Below are 22,882 nucleotides of genomic sequence, written 5' to 3'. Positions count from 1 at the left end.
GTTTGCGGTACATGAAGTACATTTGCATACAAAGACAATTATTGTTCTCTTTTTCATTCCAGTTCTTAATAACCAATGATCTTCATAACTCCCCCCAACACCTGTCACTCATGTTATAGAACTGAGAATATAAGTAATATAACCATCAGTCTTACTACTCGCTCACAATGTACCATCACCTCTATATCTCCAGTTTACCTAGCGTACCGTTAACCTTTGCCTCTAGGTACCATTTTGTTTGAATAAAGGGAGTCATCAGTTCCTCTATTTTCTCCCCTGTTAAAGCATTTTCAACTAACCTTCACAACTTGTTAATGAACTTTGCCACCGCCTTCTCTTTACATCTACCTGCTTCAAGTCTTTCCATATATAGTATCTTCTTCACCAAACCTAGGACTTCATCTTTGGTAGGGAGTGTATTTAACAGCCAATGGCTTAGCAGGCATTTTTTGACCGCCATAGGTATTATATGTACTCCCGGTTCTGCTATACCTGGATAACCCTTTTAACACGTGATTTTGCGTAGACCAACATATTTGTGCTTGCATGAAGTACGCCTAAGGCCTCATGCACACGACAGTTGTGTGCATCCGTGTCCGTTGTTCCGTTTTCCGTGATTTTCTGCGGACCCATTGACTTTCAATGGGTCCGTTGAAAACTCGGAAAATGCACCGTTTGTCATCCGTGATCCGTGTTTCCTGTCCGTCAAAAAAATAAGACCTGTCCTATTTTTTTGACGGACAACGGTTCACGGACCCATTCAAGTCATTGGGTCCATGAAAAAACACGGATGCACATAGATTGCCATCCGCGTCCGTGATCAGTGTCCGTAGGCTACTTTAGCCCAGACTGATCCGCAGATCCGTCTGCATACAGCTTTTTCAGAGCTGAGTTTTCACTTCGTGAAAACTCAGATCCGACAGTATATTCTAACACAGAGGCGTTCCCATAGTGATGGGGACACTTCAAGTTAGAATATACTAAGAACTGTGTAAATGACTGCCCCCTGCTGCCTGGCAGCATCCGATATCTTACAGGGGGCTGTGATCCGCACAATTAACCCCATTGCTTAAAGCACAGACCTGTCACTTACCAGTAGGAGGAGCGCCCGGCCGGTCACAGACAGCGCAGGTAAGTATAATGCTTCTAAAATTGCTAAGTAACCATGGCAATCAGGACTGCAGTAGCGTCCTGGTTGCCATGGTTACTGATCGGAGCCCCAGCGATTAAACTGGGACTCCGATCGGAACTCTCCGCTGCCACCAATGATGGATTTAATGAATTTAATACAGGTGAGGGAGGGAGGGGGGGCCGCACTGGCCACCAATGAATTTAAAACCGTGTCTGTTTTTTCTTCCATGATTTTTGGAGGATCACCAGACATGAAGGAAAGTTAAAAAAAAAAGTTGCGGCACCTGAGGGGTTAATTGTGCGGATCACAGCCCCCTGTAAGAGATCGGATGCTGCCAGGCAGCAGGGGGCATGTACACAGTCCTCAGTATAGTCTAACTTGAAGCGTCCCCATCACCATGGGAACGTCTCTGTGTTAGAATATACTGTCGGATCTGAGTTTTCACGATGTAACTCAAATCCAATGGTATATTCTAACATAGAGGCGTTCCCATGGTCATTGGGAATTGCACCATATTGTGTCAACGTCAAACGGATCCGTCCCTATTGACTTGCATTGTAAGTCAGGACGGATCCGTTTGGCTCCGCACGGCCAGGCGGACACCAAAATGACTTTTTTTTTTTTAACTTTCCTTCATGTCTGGTGATCCTCCAAAAATCACGGAAGACACACGGAAGAAAAAACAGACACGGATCACGGAACAATGGAACCCCGTTTTGCGGACCGTGAAAAAATACTGTTGTGTGCATGAGGCCTTAGTCTTACATGAGTTTTCTGAAAGTTGTCTGTTGGGGTTTCAGTGGGACAAGTAATCGGGGAAATCACTGGTAATCATTACTAGAGATGGCCTTGCGGTTCGCCCGGCGGTAGTTTCGCTGCAAAATTTACGTGTTCGCGATTCGCCGAACATATGGAGATATTCGCGCCCGCCATATTCTTTTACATTGTAAAGAACTTTGACCCATGACACATCCATCAGGTGGCACAGGACAGGCAATTGAGACATTTAAGCACATGGACATACCCCCTACCTTATAAATAAACCTGATCTGGCCGCCATTTTACATTCAGTGTTTTGCCAGTGTAGGGAGAGGTTGCTGTGTGGAGCAGAGACAGGCTGTTAGGGACACCAAACGCTAGCTAATAGGGCCACAAAAGTCCTTTCAAGGACTGGTATAGGTGTGCTATCAATATGTGTGATACACAGAGGGGTGCAATATACTTATACTTTATAATATTACCTGGAAGTCAGGGGCCTAGGGGCTAGGGGGTTACTAGGGCCATTTTTATATAGGTTAAGGTTCCGGACGGGGTCGCTCTTAGCCAAACCACAGACCACCCGCCCTGATATCAGGGTCAGGAATAGCACACCCCTGTAGGGCAATATCAGGGACAGTTCTTCAATACCACATCATCATCTAGCCCAGGGATAGATGTTTTTTTGCTTTCCCTACGGGATTAATGGATGTGCACTGGAACCCCCCGGATTGTGGTAGGACATATGGTTTCTGATTTGGTGCCGCCGAGCACCTGATTTAGTGCCGCCGAGCAGTTGTTATTGCCTACCACATCTATGCTTTTTGCTTAACTTTAATAATTTAATTTATTTTCATTTTGATGGATAGCTTTTCCATTCACACGTCCGCAAAATGGGTCCGCATCCGTTCCGCAATTTTGCGGAATGGGTGCAGCCCTATTAATTTTCAATGGGGCCGAAATGTGCTGTCTGCAACCGCATTTGCAAAAAAATAGAATATGTCCTATTTTTGTCCGCAATTGCAGACAAGATTAGGCATTTTCTATTATAGTGCCGGCGATGTCCGGTCCGCAAATTGCCAGTGTCCGTCCACTTACGGATGTGTGAATGGATTAGTAATATTATTAAAGGTTACGTTTTATCTTTCTGTATATTCTAATGGATTGCCCTCCTTGTACAATGTTATAATATACTTTTTTTGTTAGAAAGTATATTATAGTGCATTTGTATTGTGCGGCAGTTGTGTGCGGTTCTGCTGCGATACTGCAGGTATAATGAATGGAGATCGCAAATTCGAATAATACATCTGGTATGTCACTGTCCATGTTGTGGGACTATTTGTGCAAATATGAGCTGAAGGTTTTTCAGGTTCGCCTGCCATTAAAATGAATGGGACCCGCCGCGAACTTGCGGTTCGTGAACATTTGATCGCGTTCACGAACCGTCCCGGCAGATGTTCGTCCATCACTAATCATTACTACCAGACCCCAAAAGTAAACCAGGGAGCATCACTGCAAGTACTGGGACAGCACCATATAGAGCAGTTCAGAGAACCCTTCCCGTGGCATCGTATTGAAGTGCCTACCTGAGGTTACCCATGCTAGTTCTTAGTTTGTCTCCCCGTCTTTCTTGTAAACTTCTATTGGAATGACAGGTATTAAAATGCAGTCCTCATAAAAGGCTGTGGATGTTCATTTTCATCTCCGTTCTCTGGTCCAGTCTGACTGAGCGAGGAGGGAAATAGAGCAGAAGAATGGTATCCGATGCCTGCATGTGTCTTGTCTAGTTAGGGGATAAATAACGCATTTATATAAAATGACATTGTGGTTCTGCGGTGACTAAGAGGAGATGGGACACTTCTTGGCAACACGTTAAGTATTCATTAACACATCTGCAGCAATATTTCATTTGCCTATAGCTTTTTTTTTTTGGTGCGCCATGTTGTGTACATGAATGAAGACATGACAGCGTCATCTCTTCTAGGGAAACAAACCGGAACAGATGGAGAAGATTTCTTGACAAAAGCACTGCAGAGTTGTGCTGCGTCCTTATCACATCTAATCACTAATTGTAAGCCATAGCTGTTCATATTATTGTTGGCTTATAGCAGTGATGCCTAAACTGCATCAGACCAGCAATCAGACCCCCAATGTTAATCAGACCTCATCTGACAGCCCCAATCAGACCCCCAATGTTAATAATCTCCTTAATCAGACCTCAGATCAGACCCTGCAATGTTAATAAGACCCAGTAAGGCCTCCAGTTCCATTTATTATGCTCCCAGTATGAGCCCTGGTGCCACATGAGCAAATAAAATAAAAAAGCCACTTACCTCTCCTGCTCCTGGACGCCGCCACTTCTTACCTCCATCGCGCTCTGTCTTCTTCCTGCTGTCAGCTGTGACCCGGCATGCACAGCGTGAGGTCACAGCTCTCCCTCACACTGTGCGCAGCCTTCACAGCCGAGGACGAGGAAGCTGTGAGTACAGAGCCTTCATCCCTTCCCGGTCCTCCAGTACTAATGAGCGCTTCCAAAATGGAAGAGCTTCATTAGTATTCGCCCACTTATGCGTCTTATGGGGCAAAAAATACGGTAATAGCCTGCCTACATTCAATGCGCTGCCTGTGCCGTTCATAGTGCGCCCTGCGCTGATTAATGGCAGACGAAGTCTAAGGCATATTGGTACACCATAGACTTTTTCCAGAGCGTGCGTGCCCACAGAGAGGGCTCGGAGTGCCGCCTCTGGCACCTGTGCCATAAGTTCCCCACCACTGGCATACTCCATTAACCCAAACATCCTAAAACTTCCCATAGATTTTGTTTTAACTCTTTCCTGATGCAGAGATTTTCTGACTTCCCTGAGCCGTAACTTTTTTATTTTTCAGTTCACATAGCCGTATGTGGACTTATTATTTGCGGCACAAATTGTACTTTCTAATGCCACCATTTAAAGGGATTCTGTCACCAGGTTTGGGGCTATAGAGCTGTGGACATGCACGGCTAGATCGCCGCTAGCATGTCCGCAATATGTTTGTCCTATAGGGCTGTGTGGTTTTAATTTCTTTAAAAGGATTTTTATAGATCTGTAAATGAGTGTTGACTGTGTCCAAGGGGCTGTACGAACCTTACTTGTGCCCAGCCACGCCCGCCTGTGAAGGAGCCCAGCACCGCCTATGTCTCCTCCTTTCATCAACGATAGATAGCCGTAATATTGCAATGCTCGCGCATGCGCAGTTCTTTCCCTGAGGCTGATGCCAGCACAGGTAAGGAACACTATACCGGCACTGCGCATGCGCGAGCTCGCACATCGCGAGATTACGGCTATCTATCGTTGATGAAAGGAGGAGACATAGGCGGTGCTGGACTCCTTCACAAGCGGGCGTGGCTGGGCACAAGTAAGGTTCGTACACATTCAACACTCATTTACATATCTATAAAATCCTTTTTTAAAGAAATTAAAACCACACAGCCCTATAGGACACATATATTGCGGACATGCTAGCGGCGATCTAGCCGTGCATGTCCATATCTCCATAGCCCCAAACCTGGTGACAGAATCCCTTTAATATTGCATAGAATGTAGTATGAAGCTGGGGACAAAAAACTCCAAATGGGGTGGAATTGGAAAGAAATATGCAATTTTGCCACCATTTACAGGTTTTGTCCCTACGGCATTCCCTATGTGGTAAAACTGACTTGTGCTCTTTATTCTTCAGGTCATTACGATTACAGTGATACCACATATGTAAAAATAAATAAATAAAAAAAACTTTTGAAAAAATTTATGTTTTCTTTTAATAGCCATATTCTGACCCCCATAACTTTTTATAGTTATGTCTACGGAGATGTGTGAGGGCTCATTTTTAGTGGGATAAGCTGTAGTTTTTGTTAATACCATATTGAGGTGTGCCTGACTTTTTGATCGCTCTTTATTGAATTTTTTGGGGAGGTAAAGTTATGAAAAAACTGCAATTTTTTTCCGTAATGCCATTCACACTAGTACAGCACATGTACGGCGGATGTTGCAAAGGGTTTAAAGCGATCCTCCGGTTCAACAAAAAAAATTCACATTAACTTTGAAACAAACAGAACACTTACCTGGTGACCTCCCTTTCATCTTTTTAGCTGCAGATCTGCCAATTCTTGGTCTCCTATTTTGCCAGCCTAGATGGCCGCACTGCTGCTCAGACTGCCTGATGCATACTGTGCATTTGGTAGCCCAAAACACTTCCTGCTGCTCTTGGATTGGCCAGTACTGCTCACATGAACAATGCTGGCCAATCCAAGAGCAGGGCGGCTGGGCAAGCAGGAAGTGTACTGGGATACTAAAACGCAGTGTGCATCAGGTAGTCTGAGTAGCGTTACAGCCATCTTGGATGACAGAACACGAGCCTGAGAATTAGCGGATCTGCAGCTAAAAAGATTACATCACTTAAGTCGGTCACAAGGCTTAGGCACATCTCAGTATCATTCAAATGAATGGGCCTGAGCTGCAATACCAAGCACAGCCACTTTGCACTGGACGGCACTGTGATTGGTATGCTGTGAGAAGCCCACAGCACTCACCTGAGCACCGTGGCCTCTTCAAACGCTGATCGGCGCAGTTGCCGGATGTTGGACACTGACCGATAAGATACCGATGCTGCAGTTTTCTTTCCTGCCAAAAATCCTGAACACTTGCCAGAATGCCGGATTCGACATTAATTTCTATTGAAATGTGTTAGTGCCGCGTTGACGGATCCTTTCTTCTGGTCCGCGCATGCGCAGGCCTTTAAATCGGTGAGAGAGACGGATGTGGTATTTCAATGCATTTGTCAGACGGATCCGGATCCGTCTGACAAATGCCATCCATTTGCGTCCGGATTGCAGTTCATGCGACGGAACTGCCTGACGGAATCCTCTGACGCAAGTGTGAAAGTACCCTTACCGGGGTCGGCCCTCATGAGGACGGCATAAAAAAATCTGTGTGACAATATATTGTTGCATGGGTGTTTTAAAAAGTTGTAAACAGGGGTCTTGCAACTTTTTCATGCCAAAAACTGGCAATGATGTTAGTAAATGACCCCCATAGTAAGTCATAATATTTTTTTTCTCTCAGTAAGTGATCTCTGTAGGAGGCGACTACTAAGCTCTAGTGACAACTGCAGCACTAAGGCTACTTTCACACTTGCGTCGTTGTTTTTTCATTATTGAGATCCGGCAGAGGATCTTTATACCGGAAAAAAATGTTTCCCTTTAGGCCTCTTTCACACGGGCGTTTTGCACTCGCGTGAGAAAAATCGCGCATGTTTGGTACCCAAACCTGAACTTCTTCACAGAAGTTCAGGCTTGGGATCGTTATTCTGTAGATTGTATTATTTTCCCTTATAACATGGTTATAAGGGAAAATAATAGCATTCTGAATACAGAATGCTTAGTAGGTGATCAATTGAGGGTTAAAAAAAATTAAAAAAATTAACTCACCTTCTCCTCTTGATCGCGCAGTTCCTGGTCTCTTCTTTACTTCTTAATGATGAACTACCGGCTAGGACCTGTGGTGACGTCAGATCACATGCTCCAATCACATGGTCCATCACCGTGGTGATGGACCATGTGATTGGAGCATGTGATCTGACATCACCACAGGTCCTTTAGCCCACAGCTCATCATTAAAGAAGTAAAGAAGAGACCGGCAACTACGCGATCAAGAGGAGAAGGTGAGTTAATTTTTTATTTTTTTTAACCCTCAATTGATCACCTACTAAGCATTCTGTATTCAGAATGCTATTATTTTCCCTTATAACCATGTTATAAGGGAAAATAATACAGTGAATAGACTGTCACCTAGCAACCATGTGTGAAAATCGCACCGCATCCGCACTTGCCTGCGTTACGTGAAAAACGAATATAGAACATGCTGCGATTTTCACGCAACGCATAAGTGATGCATGAAAATCACCGCTCATGTGAACAGCCCCATAGAAATGAATGGGTCCGGATTCAGTGCGGGTGCAATGCGTTCAACTCACGCATCGCACCCGCGGGGAATACTCGCCCGTGTGAAAGGGGCCTTAGTCCTCATGTATTCTGAATAGAAAGAGATCCGTTCAGGATACGACAGGTTGTCTTCCGTTCCGTCAGCATTCTGTTTTGTGTAGTTAGGAACGGTCAGCACTTTCAACCTCGCACTTTCAAGCTGCGGTTTTGTGTCTGGTCATAAAAACGGGGAAAAAACTGATCCGTCACAGAAAACAATGTTGCAGAATCTTTTTTTTTTGCCTAAAAAAATTGAATTGTCACCCACTGGCTTTCAACGTGTTTGATTTCACAGAACTGCATTCTAAGGATGCATCCTGATGTGTAAAATCAAAACTGATCCGTTTAATTCCGGTATTGAGATCCTCTGCCATATCTCGATACCGGAATTAACAACGCAAATGTGAAAGTAGCCTTACTTTCTGAGCAATCCTTCTCTTTTCTCATGGATAAAAATTCAAATCCTACCAAGCTAAGCAGGGTTAAAAGTACAGCCAAATATCTCCGCAATATTTAGTATCATTGTCTGGGGCTGCTGTTTGCTGTGGCTCCTGAGCTGGCGTACCCCAGTTATAATGTCCATATGCCGTTTCACAGCTGTTGTAATGAGACAGCGCCTGTACACTTTTCACAGCTATCACCCACGTAGTCGACCACTGTAAGACTACTTTCACATTGGCGTTTGGCTTTCCTTTTGTGAGATCCGTCATGGGCTCTCACAAGCGGTCCAAAACAGACACAAAGAGCCAAAAAAAATAAATAAAACAATGACTACCAGGAGCCACAAGCTATACATTTACACACAAGTCACCGTATTTTTCGCCCTACAAGATGCACCTAGGTTTTAAGACAGAAAAATAAGAAAAAAAAATATTTTTCATCTGATCTGAGGTCTGATAAAAATATATTTTTTCTGATTTTTCATTAGCAGAGAAAAAAAGAAAAATATCTATTTTTCATCAGACTCCTAAATCAGATCCCCAATCCTCATCTGACCTAAAATGAGATCCCCAAACCTCATCAGACCCCCAAAATAAGACCCCCCAATGCTCGTATCAGACAACACAAATCAGACCCTCATTGCTCAGATCTCCCCTCCAATGCTCAGATCTCCCCCCTTCTCAGATCTGACCCCCCCATGCTCAGACCTTTCCGACCCATGCTCAAACAAGACCCCCCCATGTTCAGATCTGCCCCATGCTCAAATCTGAACTACCATGCTCAGATCTGCCCCCATGCTCAAATCTGAACAACCATGCTCAGATCTTTCCCCCATGCTTAGATCAGATCCCCCCTCATGCTCAAATCTGACCCCCATGCTCAGATCAGACCCCCATTGCCCAGATCAGGACCCCCCCCCCATGCTCAGATCAGAACCTCCCATGCTTAGATCAGACCCCCATGCTCAGTTCTATAATTAAAAAAATGCTCTTCCCTCTCCTGATCAGGCACTGGGCACCTGCTACTTTGCAGGTCTGACACGCTCCCCACTGTGACCTGATGAGCACAACGCTGGAGCTTACAAAGTAGCAATAGTGCCGACCAGGGATAGAGATCTGAGCATGGGGCGGAGAGTGAGCCGGCCTGACTACACAGCTGGAGCCGCACTTGAAGAAGCAAAGAGCCGCATGCGGCTCAAAATCCACGGGTTAGCCACCCCTGCCCTAATGCATTCTGAATGGAAAAGGATCCGGATCAGTTTGCCTCTGGTCTGTCTCCATTCCGCTCTTGCAGCATTTTGGTGTCCGTCTGACGAATCTGAGCCAAATGGATCCGTCCTGGCACACAATGTAAGTCAATGGGGACGGATCAGTTTTCTTTGACACAATCTGGCACAATAGAAAACGGATCCTTTCCCCATTGACTTTCAATGGAGTTCATGACGGATCTCTCTTGGCTATGTTACAGATAATACAAACGTATCCATTCATGACAGATTCATGCGGTTGTATTATTGTAATGGATCCGTTTTTGCAGATCCATGATGGATCCGCCCAAAACGCAAGTGTGAAAGTAACCGACTGTTCATTTTATGGTTTTGGCGTTTCCTGGCGTTGACCTTGGTAAAACTGCTGCCAAGACACCAGACCTTCAATGTTTTCTGATTGCGCGGGCTGTATTATGTACAGTATGTGTATGGATATAATTTTATGTAATCGTTTCTAGCTCTTAGTGTACAGTTTCCCATCAGCAGAAGTCTTAGGGCCTTGTAGATGCAGAGCCCCCCCATAGTTTCTTGCGTGATGAAGTATATTGTTAGTGCAGTGACACACGTGCACATCACTCCTGCTAGTTTATATTCTTCATGTCATTGAAGGTATTGATGTGGAAAGTTGTAAATATAATGTATGAAAAGTTGCAGAAACAGATTAATCCCAGGACGCTGGAGCCCAGAACACATACTGTCTGCTCCACCCCTGGTCACCGAGCAGTTAACAGATTTTTCAGGAGCTGCTAAATTATGGTAATGCATTGACATTTTTCATGTAAATTTCTGGGACAAGTATTCACTTGAACGTCTGGAGGAGAAGATTTATCTCTTCATAATGAGTGAAAATGGAAATTCATATTGCAGTGTGCGCCTTTCCCTCTCTTTCTTTTGTATTCTTGTTTTTATTTTTTGTTTGATTAGTTTCCCTCGAAATGTAATTTTTCATAGGATGCTTGGCACGCGCCCATTTATAATTCATCCTCTTGCAGACTTGATAGAAAAAGCTCAATTTTTTCAGTGCATTGATGCAGACACAGGTCACGGTGGGCAATTCCGTGGCGCATAAATGGGCGCAGTGGATATTAGGGAGCATTATACTGTGGCGTAGGGCGCCCTGCACCTTCTAGGCTATTCTTTTCTCATCTGGTATAAAACCTGTGTGATGCAGCCTTCCTTTGTATTCACAATCTGTCTCCCGTTTTCCTTGCGATTGTGCTCTGCCATCTGCCAAATGAAATGCATTTCATAAATCTGCCAACCTATTGCATGGTCTGAACTTGTGCCTGACCTTTTCTTTCTTGCACTTTTATCTCTGAAATTGTCCTTCCTAATGCACTTTGTTGAAATAATGAAATGTTTAATTTATATCTGAGTCACATTTGCGGCAGAAACAATGCCTGTCGGGGGCGACGCAGCGTACAATATCTGAATTTATTAACTGTAATGTTGGCGTTACATAACATCTCCCATTGTACACGCCTTGTGTTGGCAGCTGCCAAGTGGGAACATTTCTCACAAAAAAAGGACATCAGAGTGTCAGGCATTTGTATTGATGGTAATCGTGGAGTGGTGGAGTTATCATCATGGCGCCACGGGGGGGAGGAAGCGTTCATGGATCATTTTTATAATTCACGGTGCTTCTAGGTGATGTATTTGTGTTGCTTTTGCTTTGTACATGGCACTTGGGCTATGTATCTAGTTGAGCGATGCCCGGTGTCTTTTGTCTTGTGGTGGAAGTCATAGTGATAGATCATTTTCCTCCTGTTCCTTAGATCTAAAAGGGATTCTAGCCCTAAATATTTGCTCTGTGTTTAATGCACGGTAAATACGAAAATGCGATCTGTGTGTTCTGCCGTTATTTAAATTGAGTCTGTCATCTCCCCCAAGCCCCATGAAGCGCAGGTGCTACATGACAAGTTGACTCCACATCACCAATTTGTATATCCATATTCGCCCCCTTTTTTTTATTGTGTACCTGCAAACTGGAGCCTGAATACATTGCAAGGACTCATGAGCATGAAGATATAATGGAGAGGACTGTAGGATAAGTACTCGTGATGTATCCCAGTGCCAGTTTGTGGGTGCATCTCGTGGGAATAGGGGTGAGCACAACTTTAGTGATCCAGAGTCAGGGGCAGCAGTACTATTCGTGTTCTACTGCACATCACAGGCCTTGGTGGAGGTGACAGATCCCCTTTCAGGGGCGGATTGGGAATTTCAAGTGGCCCTGGAAAGAAAATGAAAAGTTATAGGGCAGGTCCAAAGTGACAGAATGCGGGCAACAGAAGTAGACAGGGCATGCAATACCGTAGTGCAGGACAAAATACCGCCCAGCAGAACCAAATACCACAGTGAAGCCCAAATGACTGCCGCAGCAGAACCAGATACCACCGTGCAGAACAAAATACCGCCCAGCAGAACCAGATATCACCATGCAGCACAATACATTGCCTCAGCAGAACTAACTATCACAGTGCAGCATAAACTACTGCCGTCTGTGCCACAGTATGAAACTATATCTTCACCCTGAGGACGGTAATACAGATGAATTCAGGAGGACACCTGTGGCCGCCGGCCAAGAGCATAATTGCTCCTACATTTATTTAATCTTTATGTACCTGGCTGGCGGCCAAGAGGAGGGCTTGGACCACCAGGAAATTTCCCTGTAGGGTCTATGGCCACTCCGCCTACGTTCCCTTTTAAAGGGTTTGTCCACATTCAATCTAAATTAACGTCTTGTTCCTTCATAACTATGTTGCATTGTATTGTACTGATTGATGACAGTCTGCATCAAAGTCCAGCAGGTGCCTTCACACTTGTGCTGGGTGTCACTTATTTTCAGATATATACTTAAAGGGAATCTGTGACCTGGTTTTATCATTTTAAGCTGTCAACATTGCCATGTTCACTAAACTACCTTATTTCCTGCAGTGGTCTTCATCCGTCATTTCGTGTTGTCATTTTGATAAAAAAGCTCTTTTTCTGTTATGCAAATGAACCTCCAAGGTGCCCAGAGGGGCGTTTATTTTTTCATCTCTGGCACCCAGTAACGCCCCCCTGCAGTGCCCAGCCCGCTTTAATTTGAAGCCCAAGTACACCTCCTGATCCAGAAATATCCTCCCACAGCTGAGGCAAACGGTTGCGCCCTCTCTGCTACGTCATCTTTAACCTAGCAGATACGCCCCATTCTTCTTCGACTGCCTGCGCGATCATAAAGCTCACTGGGCTCGGCGCATGCCCAGTGACACTTTTGAGGCTGTTGCCCTCAGGAGCTTTATGATCGTGCAGGCAGTCGGCTGCATTGCGCGTGCGCCAGATTTCCGGCGGCAGACAAGAAGAATAACGGGGCGTATCTGCAAGGTTAAAGATGACGTAGCGGAGGGGGCGCCGCCGTTTGCCTCGGCTGTGGGAGGATATTTCTTGATGAGGAAGCGTGCTTGGGCTTCAAATTAAGGCGGGCTGGGCACTGCAGGGGGGCGTTACTGGGCTCCGGAGATGGGGGGGGGGAAAACGCCCCTCTGGGCACCTTGGAGGTTCATTTGCATAACAGAAAAAGAGCTTTTTTTAATCAAAATGACAACACGAAATGAAGGAAGAAGACCACTGCAGGAAATAAGGTAGTTTATGGAACATGGCAATGGTGACAGCTTAAAATGATAAAACCAGGTGACAGATTCCCTTTAAAGGGGTTGTCTGACTTAGAAATAAAATATTGTAAAAGGCAGGGAAGGTTTTAAAATAATATAAAAAAATTATACTTGGTATTTAAAACCTGCTCCAATCCTCCATCCCAGATGTGAACAGGGTCTTGGTTGAGTTTCTGTACTGGAGTGGGTCAGTGTCATTTCTGTACACTGCCTGGTGTAAAGGCTACGTTTCTCAGTGCAAATTGCCAGAACAAGAGGACCTACAGAATATGAAGAACTGCACCTTGTATGGTGTTAACGGCTCTCTGTTCCAGTACTTGTTATTAATAACCAGATGTTTTATAGTTGGGTATATGCAGATTTAGTATATTTTGTTGATCTTGACCATAAATCAGAGATTTTTTTGGGGAAAATGTTTTCGTTCCTTGAGTTGACTGATCTTTGTACATGTTGCTCCACAGACTGGTGTAATCATATAAATATTCTTATGTTTTTACCAGTGTATTTCTGGATGACTTCTTGGCAACTGGAAAAGTTGGAGACCAATCTCCTCAGCTGGAATTTGAGCAGCTGCCTTTCAACCACCCTCTTTTTATTATGTATTCGTCTGGCACAACAGGTGCCCCCAAGTGTATGGTGCATTCTGCAGGGGTAAGTAAAGTTCCTATTATCGAAACATAGGTGTCAGTCATGGAGGAGAAGAATTGTCTCCAGCTGATTGACGTTTATTCTGTGAGACCTTGATGCTTTCAGGCCTGTAAACTCGTGGTTGGGCTGGAAAAATCATCCAAAATACAGATGAGTTGTGTGTACACATTGGGAGTCATTTATTAAGGGACTTGTGACCTTTTTAGTTGCACATCTCTTTTTTTGACTGGCCATGTGACAATATTTAGTTGCTCGGTCGGTTTTACTCTGTGTTCGACAATTGGGTGGGGCGGGGGTGGAGTGTGGACCCCTCCAGCAAATTTACTAAGATGTACACCTGCAAACAGAGGTAATGTTGGCAAAAAGATTAGTTTTACAGCAGGCGCACGGTCTGCCACCTGCCTAATTTATGATGAGACTCAGACCTCGTCATAAATTAGCCGAAAAAGGGTGGGCTTATTAAATATTAAATGACCCCCATTAAGTGTAGGCTTATGTGGACCAGGCCTTAAAGTGAAGCAAACTTGTTGGACAATGTCATTGGCGAGGATTATTATGAAGTGTAATTCTGGGCAGCAAGGGACAATGCAGCTGTAGGGGTGCCACTAAAGATAATATGCCATAATGGAAATATGAAGAACTCCTGTTTCAGAGCGGTCTTATAATGATTTCAACCCGCGGGGTCAGCAGAAGAAATGCGCCCGCTGCAGGTTAGATAAAAACACTTTCAGATGATTATGGTTTAATGCGGGGCGTATTCTTTGCTATTCAGTTCCATTACTGGAAAAGTCATCTGAGTAGATTTTTAGATTCTCTTCCAGATTTGAAGTCTATGAATTATTTGAATAATCCCACTTACAAATGTGGTATCTCCAAGTACAATTCCTTTGCCACCCTGTTCACATTTTATGGCAGGGTCCCCCACCTCGGCTATTCCAGCTGTTGTGAAACTACAACTCCCAGCGTACACACTTGCTTTGCTGGTATTTGAGATGCCACAGAAGTAAACTTGAGTATGTGGGTAGTTATAGCTAGAGTGTTGAGGGTGGCTGACCCTTGGGTTATGGTGACAAAAAAACAAAAAAACCCTAAAGGGGTTGTCTGAGACCCTGAAAAAATGAGGTGTGTGAATAAAAAATACAAAAAATTCCCCTGCTTTGGTTCCTGTGGTGTGGCTCCATCCCTGCTGCTTCCAGTCCCCCACCTGCATCCCTTCTGGCAGGGACCAGATCCTACGGGGATGGAGACGCACCGCAGGAACCAGGATGGCAAGAGCAGGTGAGTGTTTTTTTGTTTTTTTTTAAAGGTCCCCAACAACCCATTTAATAAGTAGATGTAAGATATGCTTTCTTAATTAGCTGTTGAGATTTGAATAGGTCAAATGACCCCCTAATCTAAGACTTGGGAGTGCACTGGCGAGCAGAGGTATATGCTAGTATATGTATCTGTGGACTCTGTTGCAGCGTCTTATTGTATCTGTCGTGGTGGCCATTGAAGCTTATTCCCATTGTACTGGAGATCTTTGAACGCAGAAACAAACAGTTTATCACAACCATTTACTCGCCTTACTATAACGTCAGCAGAGCAGACGATGTGTGAAAGCGCACGAGTCTGCTGACTGCAACGTGCAGTCTCACCTACAGAGCTGCTGTGTCTTCAGCACTTCCATGAGGCGCTCGCGGTGTGTGAGACGGCAGGGGTGACTTTAACCATGTCATTACTTACAGAGTCACAGAAGCTTTCAAACATGCTTAAGTATTAATTCGGGAAGAGGACAGTGGCTTTTAATTTAAGAGCATTAAAAAATTACCCAGAAATGGGTCTGTATGAAGCCCTTATAAATATTGTAGTCGGTTATCGTGGTCTTATCTACATTTAACTGGTGCAAAGTAATGACCACTCATGGCAGCTTAGGAGCAGTCACAAATGGCATATAAATAGCCATGTCTCTGTCTCAGTCCTCCTCCCTTTTGCTCTGCACGTCAGTAGTTGAGGAATCGGGATAGACTGACGAGGCAGTCTGTCTGTGAGCTAAGTGATGTCCTATACATGGTAGCATGCTCGTTAAGTTATATTTTAACATTTTTCTTGGATATGTGTTTAATGACATTGTATACAGTCCAGCGCTCAATGCAAAGAAATGTATAAAACTAAGTCTACAGCACTATTAGGGTACATTCACACTAGCGTTTTTCTTTTCCGGCACTGAGTTCCGTCCAAAGGGCCCAATGCCGGAAAAGAACTGATCAGCTATATTCCCATGCATTCTGAATGGAGAGTAATCCGTTCAGGATGCATCAGGATGTCTTCAGTTCAGTAATTTTTACTGATCAGGCAAAAGATAAAACTGCAGCATGCTACGGTTTTATCTCCGGGGAAAAAACGGAAGACTTGCCTGAATTTTTTTCCATAGGAATGTATTAGTGCCAGCATTCAAAATACCGGAATGCCGGATCCGTCCTTATGCGCAGACCGAAAAAAAGGTGAAAAAAATAAATGCCGGATCCGTTTTGCCAGATGACCCCTTAAAGACAGATCCGGCATGTCAATGCATTTTTCTGACTGATCAGTCTTACAAATGCCATCAGTTGGCATACGTTTTTCCGGTTCACTCTGCCGCAAGTGTGAAAGTAGCCTTAGTAGAAAATATACATACAAAAATCCAAAAACAGAGCCTGCTTCCCAGGTCTACGCATTTTGGCTATTTTTCCTCATTCATGGCTATGGCTGAATATCCAAACCACGTAGACTGGGGAAGGAGGCTCTGTGCTTCTATTAATAAAGTTGTGGATATATACATACCTCTCTTTGCGAGTGCTAGACTGCATATTTGGCTGTTACTTTTAGGGCTCGTGCACACTGCCTTTTTTGCAGTCCGCAAATATCAGATCTGCAAAACACAGATATTCTGCGCGTTCCACATTTTGCGGAAGGGAATGTCCACCCCATAATGGAACCTGTCTTATTCTTGTCCGTAATATGGACAGAAATAGACCAGTTCTATTTTGTAGCGGGTGTCACAGAACGGACACACAGACGTGGACAGCAGATGGTGTGCAGTAATTGGGTCCGTATCAGACCCGCAAAAAATGTGGATTAGGTGCGGGCTAAAACAACGGCGGTTGACAATCCAGGAGGTGCTGTGCACAGCTGCTTTAGATTATATGGGTGAGCTGGATATTGTAGTTTTTTTGACATTGTATTAAGTATTTTTGTTTTATTCTTTTCTACTTCTAGGGGACACTGATAAAACATTTATCAGAGCATATTTTGCATGGCAGTACTACCAGCAGTGATGTCATCATGTATTATACAACGGTAATAATCTCTTAAACAACCCAACACATCTGTCTGTCTGTCTATCTTTCTGTCTATCTATGTATCTGTCTATGACCTACAACTAATACCCATCGGTCTAGTACATATAACATGTAGTATTGCACTCAAGGAAAGCAGAGTTCCATATTCTCCCTGCTCTTACTGTAAAGAATCCCCTCTGTGTTGGTGTAGAAACCTTTCCTCTAGAACAGTTGGATGCCCCTTTGTTCTAGGGCAGTGGTGGTGAACTTATGGCACGGGTGCCAGAGGCGGCACTCAGAGCCCTCTCTGTGGGCACCCACGCCCTGGAAAAAGTCTATGGTGTTCCAATATGCCTTAGACCTTTCTTGCCATTCATCAGTGCAGGGCACGCTGTGAACGGCACGGGCAGCGCATTGAATGTAGGCAGGCTATTATAGCTAAATGATAAAGTAATAGTATAGATATAGTATACTATATTGGACTGTAGTATTCAGGTTAAATTGCCATGTTGGCACTTTTCAATAAATATGTGCGTTTTGGGTTACAGTTTGGGCACTCAGTCTGTAAAAGGTTCGCCATCACTGTTCTAGGGTGTAAGATGATCATTAATCTCTGCACTGACCTTAGATATTCACTTGTGACATTTGCGACTTATGTTAGTGACATATGTTCACTTTTAACTTTTGCATTCCGGTTTCTTTCCCTGAAGGCTGGCTGGATGATGTGGAACTGGCTGGTGTCAGCACTTGCCACGGGAGCCTCTGTGGTGCTGTATGACGGCTCCCCTCTTGTACCAAGTCCAAATGTGCTATGGGATCTTGTGGACAGATTGGGGTAAAGTAGATAAGACCACTACTTTTACAGATTGTATATGCTGTACATAATCTAAGACTGTGCAACTGCTTTTACTAAAGCTCCACTTGACCAACCTCTAGTTCAAGCGTATACCCTCCTAATTCATGGAGGCTGTTTTGTCTATCTGTTACTGGCATTATGGGTAGAGCCTCCCTGCCACGTTCTCTGTACTCAGGCCCCGGTGTTCCCTAGGGGCTCCTACCTAATTTATTTGTTTATACCACTACTGTGGCATTAAAAAGTCACAACTTATGGCCATAGAAAGGAGAGAAAGAATTTACTATAACTTGCAGCAGTAACTGGCATACGTCATATCTCAAGTCTGTGCCAGCCTCTGTCTGGTGTACACTTGAGTGCCAGAGATGTGACCAATTTATGAAGAGACGTTTGCCTCTTAATAAATTAGGTGCCTCTTACTCCAGTGTACAGGGATCAGTACTGGTGTATGGGAAGACCAGTCTTAATAAATGTCCCCTTTTTTGGACACTGAGACAGAATGTCTTGTGATTTGATCGACAGATGCAGAATTAGGGGAATTATTTGGCATAGAAGTTCACTTAACACAGAAAAATTAATGCAATCTGATTACACAGCCTGTTTTATCTTTAAAGGGGTTATCCGAGCCTGGAAATGCCCCTTCCCCCATATGCCAATGATAACGTCGGGGGAGGGGGGGGGGATTCTGGTCAGCCAATGGCAGGCAGTGAAGGAGAGACTTGTCCCCGTCATTGGCTGCCCCCCTCTGACACCGGATGTTTTCATCCACGCACGGGGAGAAACAGCGGCGGCCCCTTTAAGATGAGGCTGTTAGATATAACACATCCATTGAGAGACATAGGCAAATATTAGGTCTGAAGGTAACACAAAGTAGTAGTTTCAGGCTTGTTATTGGCAATGAACGCTCGTTCCGGATAATCGGCCTGTGAAAAGGTGCCTGATCACCTCATCATCGAGCAAACCGCTTGTTCATCGGGTTGAATAGGTTAAATGGTGCAGACATCTCAGTCATTGTTTCTGAGAAGCAGCAGATTGTGCTGTGTGATCAGTGAACTGCTGGCCAGAAACTATAAACCTGTATGAGGACGAGCGATGACAGTAGCCATTACTCATGCCAAACAGTGAAGGTGATTGCTGCATGTAAATGCAGCACTTCTCCTCCACTGATGAGCAGACAATTGTTGGGAAGAAACAGTTCCTTCATGATAATTGCGTTGGCGCGGTGTAAATGCACCTTAAAGCTAGAAGAACTGCCGCAAAAAATAATATTTTCTGACCTACTAGAAAGGTACATGATGTAATCTGTAGTGAATGTAATCTTCTCACCAGTGAGTATATTTGTGAGTTATCCCCTTCCTTCTGCTTCTCAGCTGTGTCATGTGACCAACAACCAGACTTTCCAGGAAGTCAGTTTCTTTATGTATTCCTATGGGAGGTTCAATGTCGGTCTCCTAGGAATGAATAGAGAAGTAACTGACTTCCTGTCCTGTGTCAGTTGGCGATCACTGAGTTGGTCACATGACAGCAAAAAATTTGAAGGGAGGGGATAGGTTACAAATACAGTCACTGGTAAGATTACATGCACCTTTCTAATGGACCCGAGATTTTTTTTTATGGGAGTGCTACTTTAACGTAGTTATCCGCAATTTTAATATTGATAACCTATCCTTAGGAGGTAGGGATCTGAATCCTGGCACCTGTGCTAATCATCTTGATTCCCAATCCTAAGGATCCCAATCCCAGGCAACCCTTTATATGCCCCTTTACACATGCCAATTTTACAGTTGATTGTTGGGAAGGAAGCCTTTCTTCCCAACAAGCACCTACTTGTCAGTGGAGGAGACCGCTGCTATTACATGCAGTGATCTCCTCCACAGTATGGGAGGAGTAATCGCTAATGCAATCGCTTATCCCATACAGACTCGTTGTTTGCCAGCAGCAGATGCTATTTACACAGCACGCGCTGCTGCCGGCAAATGGCAATTTTTGTGACTGCATGAATTATGTGATTACCTGATGAACAAGCGAAATGCGCACTTACACAGCCATATAATTGCTAACAAGCCTTCCTATGAACGCTTATTAGTTATCATTTGGCTGAGAAACGACCCGTGTAAACGTGCCCTTGTTTTTGGCAAATGTTAGACAAATCAAGCCTGGGATCCACTGCAGATATCTCCAATAGTCTAATCATTTAATAGATTATGGTGGAACAGGCACTCTATCACCCGGAGTTGTTAGTAGAAAATTGATATTTTATTTAAATTGTTGCTATAGTTATAACCACAGTTAAAATTCCCTAAAAACATGAAGTATATTAAAAAACATATAACATAAGTGCATGTAGATATATAGGACATAATAAGACTGGATGTATTCAAACAGACACCTCCCGATGGGGGCTGTGTCTGTGGGGATAGAGACAGCAGATAGGTCCGTTTAAATGTTGCAGATAATATCCTCAATAAACATAAGAGTCATCAAAGTATAAAAATTATAGATTAAAAATACAGGATACAAAATACAAAAGTCAAACGTAGTAAGTTGTCAGTCCTGTGAACCCTTAGGATCATAGAATACTAGAACATGAATCCATATATTCTATATAATAGGTGTGGATGATACCAAATATAAGCTGGGTTATTGAATTATGCCCCAATGGTCCTCCTTTATATAGGCGTTATATCATGCCACTTTTCTGTATAGAGCAGGAAACGGTGGAATACATTGGGTTGTAGGATACCAAGAACAATGTAGGGTTAATTGATCAGTCAGATCTACTGTGGCTTAATGTGCCCTGATCTGTATCTATTTTAGTAGTGTTAGCAGTTTCACATAGTGTCACGGACTTTGTTGTGTGCTGTGACACTTATGCCACGCTTGCTGTTGCCTGTGGCAACGTTTAGCTGTTTCAGCATGCGGGGACAGTGTCACGGCCTTTGTGGTGTGTGCCGTGACATGGTTGCCTTGCATGTTGTTGCCTGCGGCAACATGTAGCTTTTTATGCTGGTGTGTGCACTTCCCCTTTGAGTTGTTTTCTCCTCTGTCCGGGGCTGGAGGGGTTAACCACCTTGTTGGGCGTGGTTACTAGGTGCTTCATCTTACCTGTGGCTAGAGGCCAGGAGTCAGTGGTACTCCAGCCATGGTGTGTGTTGGAGTTATGCTCTTGGTCTTCATGTTCCATCTCCCAGAGTGAGGGCCTCCTAGTGGGACATCGCTGAAGACCTCGATGTCTTCCCTCCCTTACATATGTTGTATGTTTGGTGTGGGGTTATGATTTGGTGTGTTGTTATGTCTAGCTTGGTGTTCCTTGTCTGGTATGTTTGGTGTTATCTTCCAGCATGGTTGCTTGACTTCCTAACCTGTATGCAGTGCCGCCTGGGGCTGCCATGCACCTTGCGGCATGGGGGTCCTGGCGGAGTCTGGTTTGCTGGATACCTGTGTGAGTTGCTTGTACGGTGTCCTGTTTGGTGTTAGGGCTCCGGTACGTATTTACGGGTTCCAGTTGTGGTGGCAGCGGCAGGTAAGTGTGTTGTCTTGTTTTCTTACCTGCCGATTCTCTTGCTGCATATTGTCTCTTCCTTTCCCTGCTTCTAGGCCTTTTGAAACTCCTGTTCTTCCGTGTCCTGGAAGAACAGGGCGCCTCTCCTCAGCTCCTTTGTGAGGGATTCTCAGGGCCTTAGGTATCCAGGGTATGAGCCGTCCTACCAACCAGGTCCGCTCATACGGTGAGGAGATAGGGCTAGGTATAGGGATGCATTAGGAGGTGACCTGCTCCCTTATCCAGGCCTAGTTGCTTTCATTATCCCCCACTCATCGTACGGTGGGGGGTTTTCCCCACTCCCCAGCGTGACACACAGTCCATTAATTAGTGCTATTTAGTGTAATGTACAGTAAAGAAACCTGGGATAGCGGCAACGTCCAGATTATGATCTAGAAGGATTTATGAGTTTGAGACCCTAATCCCGAATGGTCTGAATGCAGAATTGGAGTTATTCGGGTTCCTGTGACTTTGGGTTGGGTGCCTTCTCTTGACTTTGACTTTGGGTCTGGCTGTCTATCAGCACCTCTATGTCACCTCGAGGGGAGGCGCCCACCACCACCCACCTGAGCACTCCATCCCTCATGTTGTAAACATTAGGCAATGTGTGATTCAAGCTATGTCTATTATATACACAATAAGGGATCTATGATGATATGGGAATCCGGTCAATTTTTTCATCCAATTCCAATTGGGAATTTGTCAACAACCCCATTGGGGATATAAAGACGCAACTATGTGGGATAACGTTGATAGCCACTGATAAAGAAGCAGGCAGCTTTGAAACGCGTATGCAAAATTGCGTTATCCTGAGGAACTTTGACATCTAATGTAAATACTATGACTAAGTATCTACAAACCGGCAACAGCGCGCTGAAAAACTTGAATCCCAGCATGCAAACATGTCACGTGGGACGCCACGTTACCCGTCGGACAACATGTGACCTGCCACTCGGAAGAGACTCGCAGACCGCTAGACAAGCCCTCGGCTATTGCAGCGAGTGGAGTCCTACTAAGCCGGCCGATATCTGCTGAAATGGACGCCGAGGACACGGTAAAACCGAACTAGTTAACTATTGTTGAGATTATTCCTACAAACCACAATCTTGTTGGACAAGGAGGAATATTTATACAGCCGTACATTATACTAAACGGCACTAATTAATGGACTATGTGAAACGGCTAACACTACTAAAATAGATACAGATCAGGGCACATTGGGCCACAGTAGATCTGACTGATCAATGAACCCTACATTGTTCTTGGTATCCTGCAACAC

At 44.4% G+C, this 22,882-nt stretch overlaps 1 protein-coding gene across 1 annotated transcript in view; it reads left to right on the top strand.

Moving 5' to 3' along the window:
• Positions 1-22,882, top strand: part of AACS (acetoacetyl-CoA synthetase) — a 103,570-nt gene that overhangs the window by 43,663 nt on the left and 37,025 nt on the right. The window contains exons 8-10 of the mRNA XM_044275649.1: positions 13,763-13,913; positions 17,148-17,228; positions 17,920-18,044. Of these exons, the coding sequence (XP_044131584.1) occupies positions 13,763-13,913; positions 17,148-17,228; positions 17,920-18,044 (357 nt within the window). The remainder of the gene's footprint in view (positions 1-13,762; positions 13,914-17,147; positions 17,229-17,919; positions 18,045-22,882) is intronic.

The sequence above is a fragment of the Bufo gargarizans genome, chromosome 1 (genome assembly GCF_014858855.1).
Source record: "Bufo gargarizans isolate SCDJY-AF-19 chromosome 1, ASM1485885v1, whole genome shotgun sequence".
Taxonomy (NCBI): Eukaryota; Metazoa; Chordata; class Amphibia; order Anura; family Bufonidae; genus Bufo; species Bufo gargarizans.
The sequence above is the reverse complement of the archived record's forward strand: the minus strand, read 5'-3'. Positions and strand labels throughout refer to the sequence as shown.